The 19,452-nt window shown below is 47.9% G+C and overlaps 2 protein-coding genes across 2 annotated transcripts in view; both read left to right on the top strand.

The window, feature by feature from the left end:
• Positions 1–4,270: 4,270 nt before the first annotated feature.
• Taf13 (TATA-box binding protein associated factor 13) lies at positions 4,271–11,034 on the top strand. The gene is made up of 4 exons (XM_048363726.1): positions 4,271–4,344; positions 5,231–5,309; positions 6,053–6,150; positions 10,446–11,034. Exons 1-4 carry the CDS (start codon positions 4,318–4,320, stop codon positions 10,614–10,616), a joined length of 375 nt encoding a protein of 124 aa, XP_048219683.1. The 5' UTR covers positions 4,271–4,317; the 3' UTR covers positions 10,617–11,034.
• Positions 11,035–18,384: 7,350 nt separating this feature from the next.
• Wdr47 (WD repeat domain 47) overlaps positions 18,385–19,452 on the top strand; it is a 67,293-nt gene continuing 66,225 nt past the window's right edge. The window contains exon 1 of the mRNA XM_048363717.1: positions 18,385–18,439. The gene's annotated coding sequence lies outside the window, so the exon portion shown is untranslated. The remainder of the gene's footprint in view (positions 18,440–19,452) is intronic.

Here is a 19,452-nt window from a genome sequence, read left to right on the forward strand (position 1 = left end):
GGGTGGATCTGGGGGCTAGTGGGAGGAGCTGAGGACCTGAGGCTAGGGAAATGCTAACAGTGCTGAGGAACCCAGGGCTTCATGTATAAGAGGTGAGCACTTTAGCACTAGGCCGTTTTCCCAGCCCAGGGCTCAACTTCTTTTGCTAAAAGTTAGTGCTCTACCACTTGAACCACAGCTCTGCTTCCAGCCTTTTTGGCAGTTTGTTGTAGATGTCACATAGACTTTCTTTCCCAGGATGGCTTTACATCACGATCCTCAGATTGCAGTCTCTTGAGTAGTAGGATTACAGGCCTGAGCCGTTGGTGCCCATTTTAGAACTTTTTCTTTTTTTGGGGGGGAGGGGAGGCTCAAGACCAGGAATTGAACTAGGTACCAGATGCTCTTGCTCATTAGCGAGTGCTCTACAAACGGAGCCATGCCTCTAACCCCAGAACATTTTTTTTTGAATGAGAAAACAAAATTGAGAGGCTCAAAGACCGATGGGTAAGATCCTGGAGCTGTGCAGGCTCCAGAGCTAAGTATGTCTTACTTCAAAACACCCTTTAGCTTGTTATCTCGTTGCCTCAAATATCAGTGTTTTGCACTGATACTGATCTTTGATTATTTGGTTGCTGTTAGGTTTTTAAAGTAGGTAGCCGGTAAAGGAGAACGCCACGCGGTATTCAGGCAGGAGAGAAAGTTTAAAACCGAACTGCTGGCCTGTGGCCAAGATGATCCATGGCCAGAGAGAAGGGAGAGAAGAGAGAGAGCGCAACCCCCACCCAGCCCTGCTTTATTTAGGGCAGGGGCAAGGGGTGTGGCCAGGTGGATTAGGATGTGACCTCAGGGAAAGGGAGGGTAACTGCCTCCAGGTCTGCAGGTTACCCAGGTAACTGGGTGGAGACTTAATGAGGTGGGGGCATCTGCATGTAGCCCTCAGGGAGAGGACCTTACAGTTGCTAACACTGACATTTCTATCTCCTTGGAAAGTCTCAGAACTTCCCTACCATCCTTCCCCTGTGGGCATTTCTCACAGCAGGCCAAAGTCTGGGTCACTGGCTCTTGGAGCACAACAGCAGGATAAATGGAGCCCCACTGAGCTGGGGCTTAATTCAGACAATCTTTCCTGAGTTCACTTCAGCCTACAGTGGCAAATTGGGCAGTTGTTGCCAAACGCCTGTCAGTCAAGAACAGTGGCCTGTTTGTTAGGGTGGTTGGGGTCATTGTGGTGAACACTGATTAGTCTCAGGACCATGACTATGGCATTCTGGTTGAACCAAAGAATAAGTTCAGTCCTGAAGGCACAGCTATCAACAATAGCTTCATTTGAATTGCAACGTATTTGAAAAGGATGTCAAACAGGCATTAATTTATGTTACAAATATTTGTTCCAGGGACTTCTCAGGCTCAGGAATGTGCTAACCTTATTCTTTGAGAGCTCAAAGTTGAATGAGAAACAGACTCTATTTTAAATAAGTTTAAGATTTAGTGGATAAAGATTATATATATATATATATATATATGCCAAAACGACTCTATTTTCAGGCAGCCCCTGTTTGTTGATTGTTTAAACTATAAGTAACCCAGAACCCCCCTGAATTCCAGTAACTAACTTGGTTGTGCTGAATCTAAACCATTTGTGCTAAAATTGCTACACCATAAACTTTTGAAATCAGGCTCTATAGCTGACTTAGATTCCCATAGATTCTAGGAAATGACTGCGCTAGCCTGAGATAAGCAAGCCCTGAGACAAGCAGATTTGCCATATCTTCTGGTGTAAACAACTAATTAACTTTGCAGGAAGCCCCCCTGCTAACTCTTAATCACCCCAGAATGTCTCTAGCCCTGAGACAATAACCCTTTTGTTCCAACTTCTAATTACTAATTACTGTAACTTTGTGATTTTTGCCTATATAAACCCTGTGAAATTTCAGCTCCGGGCTTCCTCCTAAACTCTGCTGTGATGGTGTGTAGGAGGAGGCCCGAGCCATAAAACCTTGCTTTTCCATTTCGAAATGTCTGGCTTCTTGGTGGTCTTCTCGCGACTTGGTATTTCTCTCTTTCTCTCTCTATGTATACAGATGAAGAAACGTGAACAGGCGTGTGAAATTGAAACTGCTTTATTCAACTGCTTGAAGATAATAATACAAAAGAGAAAAAACACTCAGAGGATAATGGCAGAAAGTGAGGTATCAAAGAAAAATGAAAAGGAAAATGTTGGAATCCTTTCAGCCAGCTTATAATTAATTGCCATCCTCTGGCTGGGTGGGGGGGGCAGTGCTTTAGACCGACGCTGAGATTTGAAGATTACAGTTTGAAGCCAGCCAGGGGAGGAAAGTCGGTGCAAATCTCCAATTAACCACCAAAAAAGGAGGAACTGGATCTGTGGCTTGTGCGAGCTTGGAGCAAAAGAGCTCCGGGGCAGCACCCAGGCCCTGAATTCAAGCCCCAGGACCGACACCCCCCTTCCCCCCAAGAAAAAGAAAGTTTAGGGTGACAGCCTATTATTTCTCTTTCTCATTTTAATTAAGAAAAGTTGGTGCTGGTACTGGGGCTGGCACTCGGGGCCTGGGTGTTTTCGGGGTATGTGTGTGTGTGTGTGTGTGTGTGTGCGCGCGCGCGCGCGCATGTGTGGTTTATTTGCTCAAGAGAAAAAGCCTTGAGGAAAAAAGAAAATCAAAATCACAACTCCAGCTCCATTTCTGGCTTTTCGGTGGATAAGAGGAAATAATGGTTTCACGGACTTTTCTGCCCGGGCTGGGGCTGGCTTCCCATTTCCATCCAGACATCTCAGCCCCCGGCGCAGCTCGGGAGCGCGGGCCCTCGGCGGGATCCCCGGAGCAGCTCGGGAGCGCGGGCCCCGGGCAGGATCCCCGGAGCAGCTCCGGAGCGCGGGCCCCGGGCGGGATCCCCGGAGCAGCTCGGGACGCGGGCCCTCGGCGGGATCCCCGGAGCAGCTCCGGAGCGCGGGCCCCGGGCGGGATCCCCGGAGCAGCTCCGGAGCGCGGGCCCCCGGCGGGATCCCCGGAGCAGCTCGGGACGCGGGCCCCCGGCGGGATCCCCGGAGCAGCTCGGGACGCGGGCCCTCGGCGGGATCCCCGGAGCAGCTCGGGACGCGGGCCCTCGGCGGGATCCCCGGAGCAGCTCCGGAGCGCGGGCCCCGGGCGGGATCCCCGGAGCAGCTCCGGAGCGCGGGCCCCGGGCGGGATCCCCGGAGCAGCTCGGGACGCGGGCCCCCGGGCGGGATCCCCGGAGCAGCTCCAGAGCGCGGGCCCCGGGCGGGATCCCCAGAGCAGCTCGGGAGCGCGGGCCCCGGGCGGGATCCCCGGAGCAGCTCCGGAGCGCGGGCCCCGGGCGGGATCCCCGGAGCAGCTCGGGACGCGGGCCCTCGGCGGGATCCCCGGAGCAGCTCCGGAGCGCGGGCCCCGGGCGGGATCCCCGGAGCAGCTCGGGAGCGCGGGCCCCGGGCGGGATCCCCGGAGCAGCTCGGGAGCGCGGGCCCTCGGCGGGATCCCCGGAGCAGCTCCGGAGCGCGGGCCCTCGGCGGGATCCCCGGAGCAGCTCGGGACGCGGGCCCTCGGCGGGATCCCCGGAGCAGCTCGGGACGCGGGCCCCCGGCGGGATCCCCGGAGCAGCTCGGGACGCGGGCCCTCGGCGGGATCCCCGGAGCAGCTCCGGAGCGCGGGCCCCGGGCGGGATCCCCGGAGCAGCTCGGGAGCGCGGGCCCTCGGCGGGATCCCCGGAGCAGCTCGGGAGCGCGGGCCCCGGGCGGGATCCCCGGAGCAGCTCGGGAGCGCGGGCCCCGGGCGGGATCCCCGGAGCAGCTCCGGAGCGCGGGCCCCGGGCGGGATCCCCGGAGCAGCTCCGGAGCGCGGGCCCCCGGCGGGATCCCCGGAGCAGCTCCGGAGCGCGGGCCCCGGGCGGGATCCCCGGAGCAGCTCGGGACGCGGGCCCCGGGCGGGATCCCCGGAGCAGCTCGGGACGCGGGCCCCCGGCGGGATCCCCGGAGCAGCTCCGGAGCGCGGGCCCCCGGCGGGATCTCCGGAGCAGCTCGGGAGCGCGGCGCGGGCCCCCAGGCTAAGGGCCCCCGCAGCGATCACCGCACTCCGCCCGTTTACACAGCGTTCTGCCCCCTCCCCCACCCCCACCCCCCGGCTAGGAGCGAACGCAGCGCATTTGCGCATGCGCCAGCACACCCCGCCCCCCCCGTCACGTCATTGGCCCGCAGGCCCAGGCCGGCCCCGCGCGTCGCCGGACGTGACGTAGCGGAAGTGGCCTGGTCAGCGGGGAGCGAGCGGCGCGCTCGAGTAGTGGGGCGCTCGGCGGGCTCCGGGAATGGCCGAGGAGGAGGAAGACCCCACCGTGAGTGGCTCCTTTTACCCCCAGCTCCGTTTTCCTCACGAGCTCGGGCGCGGTAGCGGAGGGACGGCAGCCATTCCTCGCTTGTGAACTCAGACGTGCGAGCTCGGGGGCTCTGCTGTCATTCGCTTTCCCGTCCAAGTTGTCATTTTAGTTTCGGGATGGGCGCGGGGTGGGGGGGGGGCGGGACCCGAGACCGAGCTGGCGGGGAGGCGCCTCGGCCTCTCTCCACCTCCTGTGAGATGCCACGGGAAGCGGAGAAGCCGGAACCAGCGTCTGCCGGCAGTCACGAGCCAGAAGCCCAGCCACTGACACCACTCAGCCCACCTCGGGGTGGAAAACCAGGACTGCTCTCCCGGGCAGTTACTGAACTTTGCAATCGGTTTCCTTGTCCTGAAGTAGGATTTGTGCTTGTACTGTACCCGGAGGAGCCAAGTAATTGTTTTACTTACTGCAGGAGTATACTTTGATTCGCTATCATCTCTTAAGAGTAATATTGTCAGGAGGCTGGGGATATGGCCTTAGTGGCAAGAGTGCTTGCCTCGTATACATGAAGCGTGGGTTTGATTCCCCAGCACCACACATATACAAAACGGCCAGAAGTGGCGCTGTGGCTCAAGTGGCAGAGTGCTAGCCTTGAGCGGGAAGAAGCCAGGGACAGTGCTCAGGCCCTGAGTCCAAGCCCCAGGACTGCCCCTCCCCCCCAAAAAGAGGGGTAATATTGTCAAAATAGGGCACCTTAATTTGCTAAAAACAACAATAACAACTAAAACCACCAGGACTAGTAACCACCGTTACTAGTGTTGAAAGTGTGTGGGGATGGGGTGTTAATTAGTAGAAATCAAATGCTATGGAATCACAACGTTACTATGTATTTTTAAATTTCTAGTTTGAGGAGGAAAATGAAGAAATTGGAGGAGGTGCAGAAGGTGGACAGGGTAAAAGAAAGAGGCTTTTTTCAAAAGAATGTAAGTTGTATTTGACTGATTCTGTTTATACATGGTGAAAACTTTTGAACTAATTCTTTCAGTGTAGATTGATTGTTTGAATGTATTTTCCTGTGGGGACAGTATTCTCAAATTGATGTGTAACAAGCTTGCAAATGTAAGTGGTATATGAACTGTTTGCAAGGGTTATTTCTCTGCTGTAAGACTTCTCTTTTGCCTGTTCTATGGTTCCTTCAGATAAAGCCTGAAAGCGCCTTTTTGGAAAGTGAAGTGTCAAGATTATAGTAACTAAGCCCTCTGTTATCTTTTGATTACTCTTAATTTCTCCTATAAGGGGATAATTAGAGCACTTTATCCTATGATAATATCAGAAGGAGATTCTTCCTGCATTCTCATTTCCAATGCCATAGCCACACACTGGAAACAGTTGCTGAAAAGGCTAAGGTATTTGTAGCCTTGTTTCTGACATAAATTCTCCAACTTAATGGTATCTGTGAGCTGTTGAGGAGTGGAAGATAGAGATTAGGAAAAGGATATTCATGCTAGGGTTTAGTAGCTAGGCAGGAGTTTTGTTATAGGTTAGGTGATAAGATGGGTCTTAAAACTGTTGTTAAATCTTTAACATTCGAATCCTTATTGGAGACACAATACAATGTGAATATGCTTTTAAACTAATACCAGTTAGTTGATTGAGTTCTAGTTGATATGTAAAGAGTACTGGTAAAATTGTTAAATCTGTTCTGGTAAACTGTGTTCTTTTACAGTACGTTGTATGATGTATGGATTTGGGGATGACCAGAATCCTTATACTGAATCAGTGGACATTCTTGAAGACCTTGTCATAGAGTTCATCACTGAAATGGTAAGATAGTTTTCTAACTAAATATTATTATTGTTAATGTTTCTGTTTTAATTTACATTTTGTTTGCTGGAATTTGAATTGAGGGACTTGAGCTAAACAAGCTAGACAAGCATTCGTTACTAGTAAACTAACCCCTCCAGCTCATTATTGGTCTTTTTATTTTTGTTCTCTCTTTTTCTCTTCCCCCCTTTCCCTCTCCTCTCTCCCCCTTCCTCTCTCCTTCCTTCCTTTTTTTCTCTCTCCCCCTCCCTCCCATTTTTCTTTCTTTCCTTCCTTCCTTTCGTGGACTTAGTTAATTGAAGAATAAATTTGAAATTAAAGATTTAGGTAGAATTAGGAACTTAGGCAAGGCACTGGTGGTTCATGTCTATCTGTAATTTTAGCTACTGAGGTCTGAAGATTTCATTTTGAAGCCAGCCTGGGCAGAAAAGAACATGAGACTCAAACCCCAATTATTCAGCAAGAAACCCAGAAGTGGGGCTGTGGCTCAAGTGGTAGAGTGCCACCTTTGAGTGAAAAAGCTTAGGGACAGCATCCAACCCCTGAGTTCAAGCCCCAGTATTAACACACACGCACACACACACATACCCATACACACATACAGACACACACGGAAGGAAGGAAAAGGAATGGGGAAAGGGAAACAGGATATATTGAATGAAACTACCAATTTTGAGGACATATTTTGTGCAAGTTTTTTTTTACTGATTTGTCTTTTTTTTTTTTTTTGCCAGTCCTGGGGCTTGAACTCAGGGCCTGAGCACTGTTCATGGCTTCTTTTTGTTCAAGGCTAGCACTCTACCACTTGAACCATAGCACTCTACCACTTGAACCATAGCGCCACTTCCGGCTTTTTCTGTTTATGTGGTGCTGAGGAATCGAAACCAGGGCTTTATGCATGCCAGGCAAGCACTCTACTGCTAAGCCACATTCTCAGCCCACTGATTTGTTTTTAAGTGGAGATTACATAAATATATTTTACCCTTTTTTTTTTTTTTGCCAGTTCTGGGCTTGGACTCAGGGCCTGAGCACTGTCCCTGGCTTCTTTTTGCTCAAGGCTAGCACTCTGCTACTTGAGCCACAGCGCCACTTCTGGCCGTTTTCTATAATTGTGGTGCTGTGGAATCGAACCCAGGGCTTCAGGTATACAAGGCAAGCACTGTTGCCACTAGGCCATATTCCCAGCCCTCTATATTTTGTTTTTAAAGACATAAAATCCTTCATTAAACTAGAAAATTATTTCCTTTAACTTTATTATCCAAGTTACTTATAATTGGTTTTTTTTAATCTAACATTATTTTGGTGGTACTGAATGGAGTATCAACTCTGGGCTTTGTGCTTGCAAAGCAAGCAAGCATCCTACCACTTAAGCCATACCTCTTTTGTGGTGCTGGTGATTGAACCCAGTGCTTTGAGAATGTGAGGCGAGGAAGTACTCTACCACTAAGCTATATTCTCACCCTGAATTTAAGATCTTTTTTTTGTTGTTGGTGGTGGTTATGGGACTTGAACTCTGGTACTGGGTGCTATCCCTGGGCTCTTCAGCTCAAGGCTAGTGCTCTACCGCCTTGAGCCACAGAGCCACTTCTGGTTTTCTGGTGGTTATTTGGCGATAAGAGTCTCTTGGACTTTTCCTTCTCAGGCTGGCTTTGAGCCGTAATGCCCAGATCTCACCTCCTCAGTAGCTAGGATTACAGGCATGAGCCACTGGCGCCTGGCTTGAATTTAAGATCTTGAATGACCATATTTATGGATTTCCTTTTCTCATTTGAATACATTCTCAGGGATGATATTACTAAATTTGATTATGTGTTCTAATGAATTTTCACCTTTTGTTTTGAATTTTTTACTGAAGAATAGAAGTAAAATTATTTAGTTTAGGGCATAACTTAGTAGAGAGCTTGCCTAACGTGTAAGGCCCTGACATTCAATCTCCAACATAGGTAGACTACTTGCCTAGCATTCTGGAGGCTTATTTTTTCTTTTTTTGTGTCCCCCCCACCCCCCTGCATCAAAAGCAGAGGTGGGATTTGAAGAGGGGGCAAGCCAGACACGAGCACATATTTGTAATACAGATACTTGGGAAGTGAAGGCAGTAGGATGGAAAGTTTAAGGCCAGCTGGAACATAGTTAAGTGAGAGCCTATCTAAAAACAGAAATACAAACAAGTTTCTGAGAGTATTAGATCAAAAGATACAAGTGATAGAGCACTTACAGGCCTGGATCCAGCATTTAAAAAGGTTCCCTTAGTAATGGGGAGAAATTAAACCAAAAGGAATACAATTAAATGTAATTTGACTATGGGTGCTGGTAAACCTACTTATTTGGCAGGCTAAGATCTGAGGATCACTGTGTTTTATTTTACTGCCAGTCCTGGAGCTTGAACTCAGGGCCTGAGCACTGTCCCTGGTTTCTTTTTGCTCAAGGCTAGCACTCTGCCACAGCGCCACTTCTGGCCTTTTCTATATATGTGGTGCTGAGGAATTGAATCCAGGGCTTCATATATACAAGGCAAGCACTCTATCACTAGGCCATATTCCCAGCCCAGGATCACTGTTTTTTTTTTTTGTTTGTTTGTTTTTTTGGCCAGTCCTGGGCCTTGGACTCAGGGCCTGAGCACTGTCCCTGGCTTCTTCCCGCTCAAGGCTAGCACTCTGCCACTTGAGCCACAGCGCCGATTCTGGCCGTTTTTTCTGTATATGTGGTGCTGGGGAATCGAACCTAGGGCCTCGTGTATCCGAGGCAGGCACTCTTGCCACTAGGCTATATCCCCAGCCCCCAGGATCACTGTTTTGAAGCCCCAGTCCAGGCAGAAAAATCCATGAGCCTTGTCCTAGAGCTTGAACTCAGCACCTGAGTGCTGTCCCTGAGCTTTTTTGCTTAAGGCTAGTGCTCTACCACTTAAACCAGAAGCTTCACTTCTGGCTTTTTGTTGGTTAATTGGTGTAGGAGTCTCACAGACTTTACTGCTTGGGCTGGCTTCAAACCTTGATCCTCAGATCTCAATAGATCCTCAATAGCTAGGATTACAGGCATGAGCTGCTGGTGCCCAGCTATAGTTTTGTTTTGGCACACAATGAATATATAGTAATAATGGGTGAAGTTGATTATTTGATTCTAGGATAAGATAGAAAAGGACTCAAAGGATAAATGAAATTGGTTACAAAGAAATGATAAAATTATACAAAAGAAAGCTGGGCATGGTAGCTTACGTTTGTAATCGGAGGTAAGATCCCAAGCTTGCTTGGGAGGTAAGATCCCAAGCTTGCTTGGGAGGTAAGATCAGGGGATTGTGGCTTAAAGCCAAGTTGGGCATAACATTTGTGAGGTTCCATTTCAATGACTGGGTTAGTGGCCTGTCAGTCACCCCATCTAAAAGGAAGCACAGCGTCTGGGCAGAGTGGTGTATACCTGTCATTTCCAGAGACACAAGGAAGCACAAATAGGAGGTCCTGGCTGGCCCAGGCATAAAGAGATATCTTTTTTTTTTTTTTTTTTTTTGGCCAGTCCTGGGCCTTGGACTCAGGGCCTGAGCACTGTCCCTGGCTTCCTTTTGCTCAAGGCTAGCACTCTGCCACTTGAGCCACAGCGCCACTTCTGGCCGTTTTCTGTATATGTGGTGCTGGGGAATTGAACCCAGGGCCTCATGTATACGAGGCAAGCTCTCTTGCCACTAGGCCATATCCCCAGCCATAAAGAGATATCTTATGACTGGGCCAAGTGAAGCCAGATTTACCTATACTGGGGGTATAGCTAGCCCAGTGGTACAGCATAGCTTTTAGCCTGTGTGGGCTCTGAGTTTTTATTTACAGCACTGCAAAACAAAAGACCCTCCATATATTAAAAAGCAAACTGGGTTTGTGCCTATAACCCCAGCACTAAGAAGGATGAGGTGGGAGGATGATGAGTTGGAGGATTTCCCAGGATCTGCAACTGAGACTCTTGAAACAATGCCAAGAAAGTAAAAAATAAAAAAAATGACCATTAGGTTTGTTTTAATATCCTTGATATTAAATATGCTAAAGATAAATATTGCTATTTACCCAGCAGAAAATGGACATGGAACACTAGTAGAAAGACACCTCACAAACGAATAACGAAAATTAGGGAAGTCTCCAACCACTTCAGCAGTTAATAACTACAAATTAAAAGATTTTCCCCCTCCCCCCCCATGATATCTCATGCTTCCCTCAGAACTTCTGCTGTAGCCTCCTTGAGTGCAGGAATTACAGGTGTGTACTATACCTAGTCAAACAATGCTTGATATTTAAAATTCCAATTTAATTTTTTTATAGACTCACAAAGCAATGTCAATCGGAAGACAAGGTCGAGTGCAAGTTGAAGATATTGTCTTCTTGATTCGAAAAGATCCAAGAAAATTTGCTAGAGTTAAAGACTTACTTACTATGAATGAAGAATTGAAACGAGCTAGAAAAGCATTTGATGAAGCAAACTATGGATCTTGACACCTTTTTGAAATTTCACTATCTTCTGTGGAAACCATACATAATGACTGTGTATTTTCTTCAGGGTTATCCTGATATCTAAGCATGTAAGTGAAAGATTGAGAAAGTCTTTATTTTCATGTCCTTAATTTTAGAATTACACTTAAGCCTTTAATTTCCTGCCTCTATATGAATGTACTTTAATTCTTTATTGGCTTTTAATGACTATATGTATCTTAAAGTGTTGTAAATCATGCTGTATTTATGTGTTAGGTAGATTTGGGCCACTGTAAGCTATAACTGTAGCTTTTAATATGTGAAATGGAGATGTCCTTTGTTGACTCTTAAAGCTGAGACAGTGTTTCATGTGTTCTGAAATTTTTAGACAACAGCGACGTGAGGTTATTAAAAATAGTGAATTGGTTTGTGTTTCTTTTAAGGAGATGACATGGGAAAACAACTCATATGGGGAAGGATGTTTATCTGTCTTAAGATAATTTGTTTTAATATTCTTTTGTAAAGATAAGGTGTTTTTTTAAGTTTCACATCATGCTTCTGTGTTTAAATTTTAAAACCTTATTGAACTTATACTATTAAATTTTGGGAGATCTCATTTTCCCAGATCAGAATAAAGCATCTAAAAATAAATGGTTTCAGCAGTAAGAATGGCAGGGCTTAAAAAGTTGATGGCAGGGTAGGAATTTGGGGTAGAGTTTTATTAGCATATCTGTAAGTACATGTTTGATGTGGAAATGTCTTCTTGATTAGAACCACATGTAGCTACAAACCACTTTTGTAGTTCAGATTATACAAGCTTTTTGATTACAGCTTATTGCATTAAGTTATTGTACTTAGCTTAAAATAAGGATTAAAATTGCATTTAGAGATCACTGAATGTTATTTTTTGTGAAACAACTTTTTGGTGGCAATTGTAAACTATCTTAAAATCAGTAATTTGAGAAATTTTACTTTTTTCTATTGATGTAAGGAATAAAGTTTGAAAAATTAAACTGATGAATGCTTGAATTTGTGATGAAAAAAGCAAACTCCTGCTGAGATAGATATATCCATTATTGGTTGTATGATAATTCTAGCTAATCCTGCTGAAACCTTTTTTTTTCCTAACTTTTTCTTTATGCTAATACAAGGCTTGAATTTTGTTCATAATTAGTATTCTGTCACTTCCAGTCAGCTATTTATCTTGTTAATTGGAAATAGAGTCAGATTTTTCTACTTAGGCTGGCTACAAACCCTCTCAGCCCCCAGAGAAAGCTAGGATTTACTGTTGTAAGTTACCAGTGCCTGTTTGTTTGTTGTTGTTTTCCATATTTGTATGAGCTAGAAAACGAGTTGGTAAATGAGATTTAATGTTTAGTGGGCTGGTCTGTTTAGAAAGATGAAAACCAGGCTGGATGCTAGTATCTCATGCCTGTAATCTTGGATACTTAGGAGGTTAAAATCTAAGGATAGTGGTTGGAAGCCAGCCCAGGAAGGAAAATTTGTAAGAGTCTTAACCTCCAGTTAACCACCAAAGAGCTAGAAGTAGAGCTATGGCTCAAATGGCAAAGCAAAAAAGCTAAGGGACTGCTACTAGGTCCTAAGTATTGGGGCTGGGGATATGGCCTAGTGGCAAGAGAGCTTGCCTCGTATACATGAGGCCCTGGGTTCGATTCCCCAGCACCACATATACAGAAAACGGCCAGAAGTGGCGCTGTGGCTCAAGTGGCAGAGTGCTAGCCTTGAGCAAAAGGAAGCCAGGGACAGTGCTCAGGTCCTGAGTCCAAGGCCCAGGGCTGGCCAAAAAAACAACAAGACCCAGTATCATGCCCTCTGACCTCTCCCCCTAAAAGTGAAAAAATTGAAAAGCTACACCCATCTAAGGATTAATAAAATATCTGTATATCACTAATTTTGCTGATCAGATCCTCCTCTGTTAGTAATCAGCATTAAGCGAGCTATCCAGGTTATGTTGAGTTTGAGTATATGAATCTTTTTCTGCTAATGGCCCTGAGGTTTTTCACAGGACTGAGTATTAAGTTTTCTATTTTAGTTTATAAGTGACAAAATTTGCATAAGCAAGAAAATAATTTTTTGGCTCATCTAGCTGAAATGAGAGGAAGGATAGAGCTGACTTCAGAGTTGACCGGTTCTAAGTACTTAAGGAGAATGAAGACTCCTCATTTTTTTGTCCTAATAATTGGTTTTACTTTCAGGGTGGCAAGCAGTTTTAGAGTTCCATTCTTGCAACTCCAGATTGAGGGAGCTGTTACACTTCCTATCTAGAAAAATTTAAGCCAGGGTAATTATCTTGACTGTGGTTATTTTCCTTGGACCAATCACTCTGATAAAGAAGATATGTACTCCAAGGCTGACTGCAGGCCTTACCGTCACTGAAGAAGGGTTTGAGCTAGATCTTGGTTTCAACACAAAGGGGAAAGAGAGGCTGGATAAAACCAGCATGCACTGACTGATGGCCTTTTTTTTTTTTTTTTTTTTTTTGCATTTGTAGGTTTCACACTTGTTCAGCAGGTTCTACTGCTTGAGCCACACCTCTAGCCCCTTTTACTCTTGCCATTTTAAGATAGGATCTTATTTTTTTGCCTGGGCCTGCCTGGCTGTTACCCTTATTTATACTTCCTGCCATAGCTGGGGTGATAGGCATGGCACACTATGCCCAGCTTTTTCTGTGTGTATGTGTGAGTACTGGGTCTTGAACTCAGGGTTTTACATTCTTTGGGGCTTTTTTCTGAGCAAGGCTGGCGCTCTACCCTTAGCTACAGCTCTGCTTCTGGCTTTTTGATTGTTAATTGGAGATAAGAATTTCATAGACTTCCCTGCCTGGGTTGGTTTTTAACCTCAATCCTCAGATTACAGCCTCCTAAGTACTGGGATTACAGGCATGAGCCACAGGTGCCTGACCATTAACTTGGGTTTCTGTTGTTGTTGTTTTCCTTCTTAGAGGCTTTGTTTCTTGGTTTATAGTCCCCTTCAGTCTTTAAAGCTAGCAGTGTTTTGTCTTCCTGACCCTTCGGTGCCCCTCCTTTTGAAGTCAGCTTGTCTATATTTTACTTCATAATAGTTTCTTCTGCAGTTTGAAGTAAAGCTTTCTTTTAAGAGTATTATACCTTTTGATTCTTTAGATGCTTAAGCAGAGAATTATATGTATATTTTATATGTGTATATAATATGACTGCAGTTGAAATTATTTTTACTGTATTTAAACTGGTGTTTTGGGATGAAAATTCTAAGTGCAGTAGTGGGGATTGAACCCAGGGCTTTCCCCATGCACAAGCTCTTCCATTTGAGCCCCACCCTCAGCCTGTTTGTTGATAAATTGTTTCTGAGATAGGGTTTTGCTAACTTTGAGGCTTGGGCCAGCCTCAAACTCATGTTCCTCCTGCCTCCACTTTCTGAGAAGCTGGAATATCAGGCATATGCTACCATGCCTGGCAAAATAGCTTTGTTTTTGTTGCCAGTCCTGGGGCTTGGACTCAGGGCCTGAGCACTGTCCCTGGCTTCTTTTTGCTCAAGGCTAGCACTCTACCTCTGAGCCACAGTGCCACTTCTGGCTTTTATATATGTGGTGCTGAGGAATCGAACCCAGGGCTTCATGTATACGAGGTGAGCACTCTACCACTAGGCCAGATTCCAGCCCCAAAAGAGTAAAATTTAAAAAGGGAATAGCTTACTTGTCTGCTCATCAGTAGCGAAAGAAGCAGCCTGGAGAGTCACTTGGTTATTTTCTAAGGCTTCAATAGGTTGCATTAGTTGGGTGAAGGTACTGTAGTCCAGAATTTGATTTGCAGCTTTGTAGGATCAGAAATAGAGAGCATATCCATCTCCTGGGGTGTACTCAATCCAAGCAGTGATCAATGTAAGGAAATATTATCAACGATTTATATTTAGTTTCTTTTTATGTGAGTTTTATTTCCATGACACGTAAAATAAGATCCGTACAGCTGGGTGCCAGTGGCTCATGCCTGTAATCCTAGCTATCCAGGAGGCTGAGATCCAAGGATCACAGTTTGAATCCAGACTAGAAATAAAAAGTCCATGAGACTCTTATCTCCCATTAACCAGCAAAAAAAAAGTTGGAAATGGACCTATGGCTAAATTGGTTGAGCCTAGCTTTGAACAAAAAAGCTCTGAGACAGTGCCCAGGCACTGAGTTCAAGCCCCAGAATACATGCTCGCACAGCTCACACATACCACAAACACAGATATTTCATTGACCTGATTAAGATAGGGTAATTCTCTCTCTCTCTCTCTCTCTCTCTCTGTATGTATGTATGTATGTATGTGTGTGCCAGTACTAGGGCTTGAACTCAGGGCCTTGCACTGTCGTTTAGATTTTTTGTTCAAAGCTAGTACTTTACTACTTCAGCCACACTTCTACTAGCTTTTTGCTGGTTAACTAGAGATAAAAGTCACATTTGTCTGCCGGGGTTGACTTCTAACCATGATACTTCTTCCAAAAGATTTTATTTTTATCTCAGTAATACATAAGAAATTATTTTGATTTTTATCTTTTGTTGGTCATGGGGTGTGAGTTCAGGGTCTGTGCACTGTTTCTGAACTCTGTGTTGCCAGTCCTGGGGCATGGACTCAGGGCCTGAGTACTGTCCCTGAGCCACAGCACCACTTGTAGCTTTTTCTGTTTATGTGGTGCTGAGGAATCGAACCCCAGGGCTTCAAGCATGCTAGGCAAGCACTCTACCACTAGGCTACATTCCCAGCCCCTCCTCTTTTGCTCAAGGCTAGTGCTTTTCCACTTTGAGCCACACCTCCTCTTCCAGTTTTCTGGTGGTTAATTGGAGATAAGAGTCTGAAGGACTTTCTTACCTAGGCTGACTTTGAGCCATGATCCTCAGATCTCAGACTCCTGAGTAGTTAGGATTACAGGTTTGAGCCACCAGTGCCCAGCTGAGATAATCATTTAATATAAATAAAAATATTCCATTTATATTGAAATACAAGGATGCATTTTTTTTCTCCTAGGCTTAACTATCAATGCATAATTTCAGCTTTTGTGTGGGAGCGCTGGTGGATCCAGATGATCGCATCTCCATAATCCTTCAATCTGTCTAAGAAGCAGCTGCAGTGGTACTTTGTTCTCCCAAAGCTAGGACAATACTGGCTCTGAAGTACAAAATTCTTTGATCTGGGTATGTTCAAGAAATAAGAATGGAGCTTGTAAGACAAGTTCCCTTATCTCCATTGAACTCTTCTCAACTCCTTGAGTTATGATTTCCTAGCTTGATTGAATTGAAACCCCTGTTTAACTATAAAGATAAGATAAATATATTAAAAGATTTTCCTAGCTTGTGCTTAGAAACATTTTCTAATACTTGGAGAATATTAAATTCTTCTCAACTCCTTGAGTTATGATTTCCTAGCTTGATTGAATTGAAACCCCTGTTTAACTATAAAGATAAGGTAAACATATTAAAAGATTTTCCTAGCTTGTGCTTAGAAACACTTTCTAATACTTGGAGAATATTAAATTCTTCTATTCTCCTTCTTTAAATGTAGAGTCAGGCCAGGTGCTGGTTGCTCATGCCGTAATCCTAGCTACTCCGGAGGGAGGCATCTGGGGATTGCAGTTTGAAGCCAGCCAGGACCCTCTTACCTCCAACTAAGTACCAAAAAGCCAGAAGTGAAGCTCTGGCTCAAGTAGAGTGCTATCCTTGAACAAAAAAGCTTAGGGATAGCTCCTTGGCCCCGAGTTCAAGCTCCAGGACCCGCACAGATGCACACAATTAGATTTGAGAGTCATTTTCAAAGGGGTCCGCTGTGAAAGTGGAGATGTGGCTCAAGTGGTAGAGCACTTGAAACAAAAAGCAGCTCAGGGAGTTTCCCAGGCCCCAGGACCAGCACACACACAACCAAAAGGGTCCACCTTAGCCTACAGGCATTAAATTCAGAAGACGGTTAGAGTCATTCAGTCCTGTTAAAACTTGAATTTCCAAATGATGCTCAGCCTGATTTCTGACCCAGATTAGGCATTCAGTAAGTGTTTGGCAAATGATTGAGGCTGTTCTTCAGGACTTAAGGGGCAGCTCTTCATCTAAGAAAGCCTTGTCTTTCCTGAACAATTCACTGCTATATTGCAGCAACTAGAGTGAAAGACGAGAAGAGCTAATCTTAATCAGTGTGGCTGAGTAGAGAAGGAAAGGTGATACTTTGGGTTAACTGCTATTAAAGTTGTAGTGTAAAATTTGGTGTTATATAGTCAGTGAATTTAACAGTGTAAAAGTGATATGAAGTACACTTCTGGCTTTTTTGTCCCCTTCAGTTGTGGGGCTTGAGCTCAGGGACTGGGCACTGTCCCTGAGCTCTTTTGCTCAAGGCAGGCGTTCTTTGCTCCACTTCTGGTTTTTAGTGGTTTTGGAGATAAGAGTCTTTCAGACATTTCCTGCCCTGGGCTCTAAACGCCCATCCTCAGTTCTTAGCCTCCTGAGTAGCTAGGATTACATGTAGGCATGAGACACAGGTGCCTGGCAGAGTTCAACTTTTGTGTGTTTTCCTCTGAATTTAAGATAATTTTTCTTAGAACTTTACCCTCCTCAAGTTATGGTTTCTTCTCTTGGGCAGAATTCTTCCTTTCCAGTTATGTTTTTGATGGTCATTCTCTTTACCAAGCTGTTACCCATTTCTCACTTTTGGGAGGCTCAGCTGCCTGTGGACTTTGTGAGGATGCATTTCTTTCAGATTTAGGCAGTGTATGGGTATGTTTATACTCCGAAATTTTTAAACTCAGTTGAGCATCACATACATTTGTGGAATATGTTCGTCTCTGGGGTACGAAGAAGTAGCTTAGAACCAAAAAGGGTAAGACAACAAAGTGAACATAGGAGCCAGGCGCTGGTGGCCACTCAGGAGGCCGAGATCTGAGATCTCGGTTCAAAGCCAGCCCAGGCAGGAGAGTCCATGAGACCATTACCTCCAATGAACCACGGAAAACCGGAGGCGGTGCTGTGGCGCTCGGTTGGTAGAGTGCTAGGCTTGAGCTGCAGAGCTCAGGGGGCGCCCAGATTCTGAATTCAGGCCCTTTGAACCGGTGAGATGTGGTTTCCAGAAAGCAGGAAAGGGACGGACGAGCCCCGGGAGTTTCCAGGACAAGTGTGGAGCCCGGGAGAGCCCAGGGAGGGCGAGAGGGCGGGACACATTTCATTGGCCTGCTTCATGACCCCCCATGGGCAGTACGGAGTCCATCCCCGTGTGTAAACCACGTCTCCATTGGGCAGCGACAGGGGTCACGGGGTCACCCACCCTCCCGGAGCCTGCGTTCGTGGACCCCGGGACCCCGGGACATCGCGACGTCGCCGCTCACACAAGTGCCTAGGCCGCTTTTCCCTTTCCAGGCCGCCTGGCCCCGCCTCGCCCGGCTCCCGGCCCCGCCCCTCGCAGGTAAGCTCCGCCTCCCCGGCCCCCGGGCCTGTGCTCGCCCAGCAGGCTCTCCCTTCGGCGCAGGCACCTGCCTAGTCGCCCTGCGCGCGGGGTCCTGCGGCGGCTCGGGGCCGCGCCGCGATTGGCTGCAGCTGGCGCTGGAGCTCGGCCCCCACTCGCTTGACAACCGCAGTGTGCCCGGGGGCTGAGCCTCGCAGTCGCCGACCGGGGCGGGGCGGGGCGGGGCGGGAAGGACGGGCCGACGAACGGATGGGCTGACGCGGGCGGCTGGCACCAGGACCGACCCTAGCCCGAGGCCGCCGCCTTCGCGCTCCCGCCTCCGCCGCCCGCTCCCGGAGCCCGGCCGCCGGCCCGCCCGCCCGCGCTCCCCTCGGCCTCGCCGCCGCCGCTTCGCCGCCGCCGCCGCCGGTCCGGGCTCGCCGCGGAGCCTTCAGGTGACAGCAGCTCGGGGCCGCGGGGGCGGGCCGCCGCACACCGCGGGTTGCCATGGTCACCCGCCGCCACCTGTCAGGCCCGGGCGGCCCGGGGGGCCGGCGCTCGCGGCCCGGGAGGCGGGCGGTGCCCCCGCCGGGGGGCGACCTCACCTGGTCGCCGGGAGGGCCGGAGCGTGCGGGCGGCGTCCGACCTGCCTCCCTCCGCGTTCCGGCCTGGGCGGGCGCGGCGGGGCCGGGCGGGTCTGCGCCGCCTGACGTCAGTGGTCGGGGGCGCTGGCCGGGTGCGGGGGGCGCGAGGACGGGGCGGGCGGGGTGGGGCCGAGGGGCCGGGCCGGGTTCCGAGGGCGGGGGGCGCCCGCGGCGGGGGCGCCGGGGGCTGCCGAACCCTCCCGGGGCTGCGTCCCCTCCCCGGAATGGGGAGGGAGCAGTCGGGGTGAGGCCTTGGGCCGGGAGCGGGGGTCAGGGCTGTCCGGGGCCGCCCCGGGCCTCGGCCCGGCGACGCCCGTCGTTCTTCGAGCCGCGCGTGGCGTCTGAAGGGAGACTGGGTTTGTGTGGTGGGTTTTTTTGGGTTTTTTTTTTGGCAACTTGGTTGTCTCTGCGTAATGAAAGGAGAAGTCTTTGTTCCACCCAGATCCATAGCCTGTGATCCTAACACATGATTTTCCTCCCTTCGTCGTAGACTTCACAGAACGCTTCTAAAAGTTCCTAACATGGGAATGAACGTGCAGGGTTTTAAAAATATTATAATTTTCTTCTTGGTAAATCTAATACATTTCCCCCCCCCCCCCCCCGCCTTATGTTGTCTTGGGTTGCACTGACATTTTACTAGAAAGGAGAAACGCCTAAGAGCCCATTTTCCTTTCTATGGCAGATCCTTATGTAGAAAGAAAACGTAATGAATCATTTTACCTTACATTTTGGGGGAGAGGATAGATAGCTTTCAACAGGAAAGAAAATATTCAGGGATGAGAAAGACAAGTAAGCAGCGGCCACTTATTGTAAGACAAAAAATA

This window comes from Perognathus longimembris, chromosome 15, assembly GCF_023159225.1.
Source record: "Perognathus longimembris pacificus isolate PPM17 chromosome 15, ASM2315922v1, whole genome shotgun sequence".
Lineage (NCBI taxonomy): Eukaryota > Metazoa > Chordata > Mammalia > Rodentia > Heteromyidae > Perognathus > Perognathus longimembris.